The sequence below is a fragment of the Saccostrea cucullata genome, unplaced genomic scaffold (genome assembly GCF_032062105.1).
Source record: "Saccostrea cucullata isolate Sc308-1 unplaced genomic scaffold, CSIRO_AGI_Scuc_v1 ctg11766, whole genome shotgun sequence".
NCBI lineage: Eukaryota > Metazoa > Mollusca > Bivalvia > Ostreida > Ostreidae > Saccostrea > Saccostrea cuccullata.
In genome coordinates, this window is record NW_026922858.1 from 1 (window position 1) to 3,617 (window position 3,617).

The window sequence follows — 3,617 nt, forward strand, 5'->3', positions numbered from 1 at the left end:
TTTCCTAAAAGATGGAAAATTGAATCCATCACCAAATTCGTTATTCCGCCATGATTTCTAAGTTACAAAAGGTGGCGGTTTATCGAGAATTAACTGTAGATTGATATATTAATATGGCCTATTAGTTTAAAATATATTTTATTCATAGAAATGGATTGAAAAGCAGGCATAAATGCCTATGATTGTTCTCTCCATAGGTCACGGTACAATTACAAGTACATGTAAACATTGAAAAAAATGTATGAGAGTAGATTATCAATTGGTACATATTTAGAATTAATTCAAAGAGAGAGAGAGAGAGAGAGAGAGAGAGAGAGAGAGAGAGTAAAACAAATGAATAGACAGAAATAAATGAATAGGAAAAATAATTATATAATAAAATATAAACAACAAAGAAAAAAAGAAGGAAAAAAAAGAAATAAAATATAATAATTAAAAAAAACATATGTTTGAGCAATTGTTGTTGACCCAGAGTAGGAAGAATTCCCCAACAAAGCAGTTTACCTAAAATAATATATTTCCCATAGAATATCTTAATAAACTAAAATTTCAATGAAAACTTCTTAGAGTTTCTTATAAAGGTATGTACATGACCAAAAAATGAAAAAAAATTATCCAGACTTAGTGAGTCTACACCATATAATGTGTTTTCTATATTAATTGGTATGTTATTGTCGTTGTAACAATACAAGAAAAAATGCATTGGGTTCTATTAGACCCCCGTTAAGAGATTGAGAAATCAGACACCTGACGTGGGAATTGGCCTTATTTCAAAATTATCAATGGACGTATTGCAAGTTAGTGTGATACTGTTTTCTTACTTAAAGTCAGTAAGGTATATTTATACCAGTAAATTTGTATAAAAAGTGTAAAAATAGAACATACATAGCATTGGAATTGAAAATTCACTTTATTTTATACTATGGGAAATATCTTTTTTCTGTGATTTTATTTCAATTCTAAATATCAACAATTATTGTAACCACTATTAAAATAGTGACCACTATTGAAATAATTATATCAACAGTGGTTGACAGAGTATTTCAATAACAAACATAGGCTGCAACCCCTATTGAAATATGACCACTATTGAAATATTTTTTTCAATAGTGGTTGCCACCTGAAATCTACTCTCACTGTCACTGACACTTATCAAAATAAGTATCTCAATAGCAGTCGTATTTCAGTAGTGGTTACAACCAATGTTAGTTATTGAAACATACTCTCAACCTCTTTTGAAATAATTATTTCAATAGTGGTTGCAAAAAGGATATGTAGATAAAGAAAAGTATTCAATTTCACAAAAAATAAAAATAGTGACATTCTCCTACCATAGCAGGTAAAGTTTGTTTTCTGCCACTCAGAAAGTGAGCAGTTTATTGAGCTGGTTCCAGATTTCGGAAGAAATCCCTGACGACAGGAGTATAGAGCAACATTATTGGAGACCATGACGTCAGCATTAGCAATGGTTGGTGGATCAGGGCAAGATTCTGTGTAGAATACATAATGTAGTGAATTTACTTTAACTTGTTAATATTTATAAATATATGTACAATATATTATTAATATATGTACAATGTAAATGCTCTAAGAATATTATTTGGTGCATACCATCAATACAATCTTCTCTAAAAGATACACTAAACAAATGGGAACATAAAAATATTATTCACTAAATACAAGTTAAGGCTCTGTTTTTACATGTACAACATTTATAAAGATCTTGATGCTTACTTATACATTTAAAGTCAGTGGACGGCCAGATACTGTTTCTGCATTCAATAACGTCAACTGTATTTTTCATTGTGAAATATCCCGTTAAGCAGAAATATTTTGCTCTATTGTCCTGCACAAGAGCTGCTGCATTTTCAACAGCGGGAGGTGATGGACAAACAACTTAAAATAAAAAAAACACAAAGACATCAGAATTACTTTTTTTTAAATCCTGAAATAGATTGTTTATCAATTGAAATGTCTTTGAATCACTACATTTTTGGATATCAAATCAAAGATATACCTTTACAGAACATTGCTGACTTAGACCATGTGCCCTCTATACACTTAATTATGACGTCATCAGAACTTTCAGTGAACCCAGTCTTACAAGCGTACAGTGCTTTGCTACCATTAGTTACTCCATCATATAGTCTATATGCATTGGCAATGTCAAGAGGGATTGGACAATCTAAAGTGAAGCATTAATTACCATATTTTAAATTAAATCCTTGGGAAGATGAAGTCAAAGTATATTAAAGACGACGAAATTTGAGCAAAATGAAAAATTGAATATGGTTGAAAGTTGTCTATATAATTTGTTCCTATATTGTAATGGTCAACCGACAGGGTTGATTGAAAAATAGAAGAATTGAATAAAAAATCTTCCTTGTCAAGTATTGCAAAAGATTGGCAATTATATATATGCTTACAATATTGTGGAGAAGAATTATACCTGTAGATACGCATCTTGTCTGTGACCAATCAGGCGAGCATAGTTCCGTATTACTGCAAGGCGTGCCTACATAGAATGAGTTTATATCATTTGACAACTACAGGCAATTCTTCTTATAAGTTTCTTTTACATCTCTATGTAGACCTCAATATCCATTAACATGCATTTTACACTTGATTGACAGGAAAACAAATTTAATGTCTATTGCATATTCTTTTTTCTGCAGAAGGTGGGGAGTAGTTCACATGAAAAAAGTTTCAGGATTAATTTTGTTTATTTTTAAAATAATCAAACATTTAATACCTGTTATGTCAATAACTTTAACGAGGACTTCTACAACGTCACTTTCTTGATAACTTTGCCCGTAACCCCACTTTCCACCCACGTAAACCAAATGTCCATTTGTATTTGTCGGGGATGGTCTCCAGAGCAGAACTTCTGTCTCATTGTATCCGTATATTATAGCTCCATATGTGTCATTAGAGGTATCAATCATGGCGCTACTGCCAGCATGAAACATGAATCCCTCGTTGTTTGGGGATAATACTTTCATCTGATAGAATTATAAGAATTAAGGAAAAATTAATTCTAATTGTGCCCCTCGTATATAAATTACCTTCACTGACCATTTCAACTCATGAGGTTTATTAAGATAAGATACATATTCCCAGTTGCGATTTTAGAATCAAAATTATTTGATCATTTGCTTGATAATAAAAAAAATACATGTACTATTATTCCATTAGAAACTCCAAAATTCCTTTCATTTTGATGATAAAATACAAGATAGATCTTTTTTATTTATAGAAAAAACTCAATATATTGAGGAAAGGGCTTTACTACGCCACTAAAACCTTTGTAAAATATCAAAACTAGCTTAAACAATGAACACATGTATGACCTACCAGAACAGAAACCAATGTTGAATCTAGATTATACACCGAACCCAGGTTCACTCGCCCAACAGTGTTTGTGTCGTTCTTATCCAGTGTGAATTGTGTTGAAAAATGTTTATTACAGGAGTCCAGTATCCAGGCCTGGATATACAGACTAGCAGCGTCACCTCTAAAGCTTTCTCGTCCCCATCCATCTTCTGCACAAGCCACATAATCTGGAGAATGTAAAATCTACACAACCCCAGAATGCTTCTTTTATAAGTTTCAGCTTT

General features: G+C 31.7%; 1 protein-coding gene across 1 annotated transcript; it reads right to left on the reverse strand.

The window, feature by feature from the left end:
- Positions 1 to 1,331: 1,331 nt before the first annotated feature.
- On the reverse strand, positions 1,332 to 3,002 carry LOC134262602 (sushi, von Willebrand factor type A, EGF and pentraxin domain-containing protein 1-like; the record flags this gene model as incomplete). The annotated part of the gene is made up of 5 exons (XM_062744987.1): positions 2,753 to 3,002; positions 2,450 to 2,515; positions 2,018 to 2,185; positions 1,735 to 1,896; positions 1,332 to 1,490 (listed from the first exon to the last, which is right to left on the reverse strand). Coding segments are annotated over exons 1-5 (805 nt in total), but the record flags the coding sequence as incomplete, so codon positions are not given.
- Between the last annotated feature and the right edge of the window lie 615 nt (positions 3,003 to 3,617).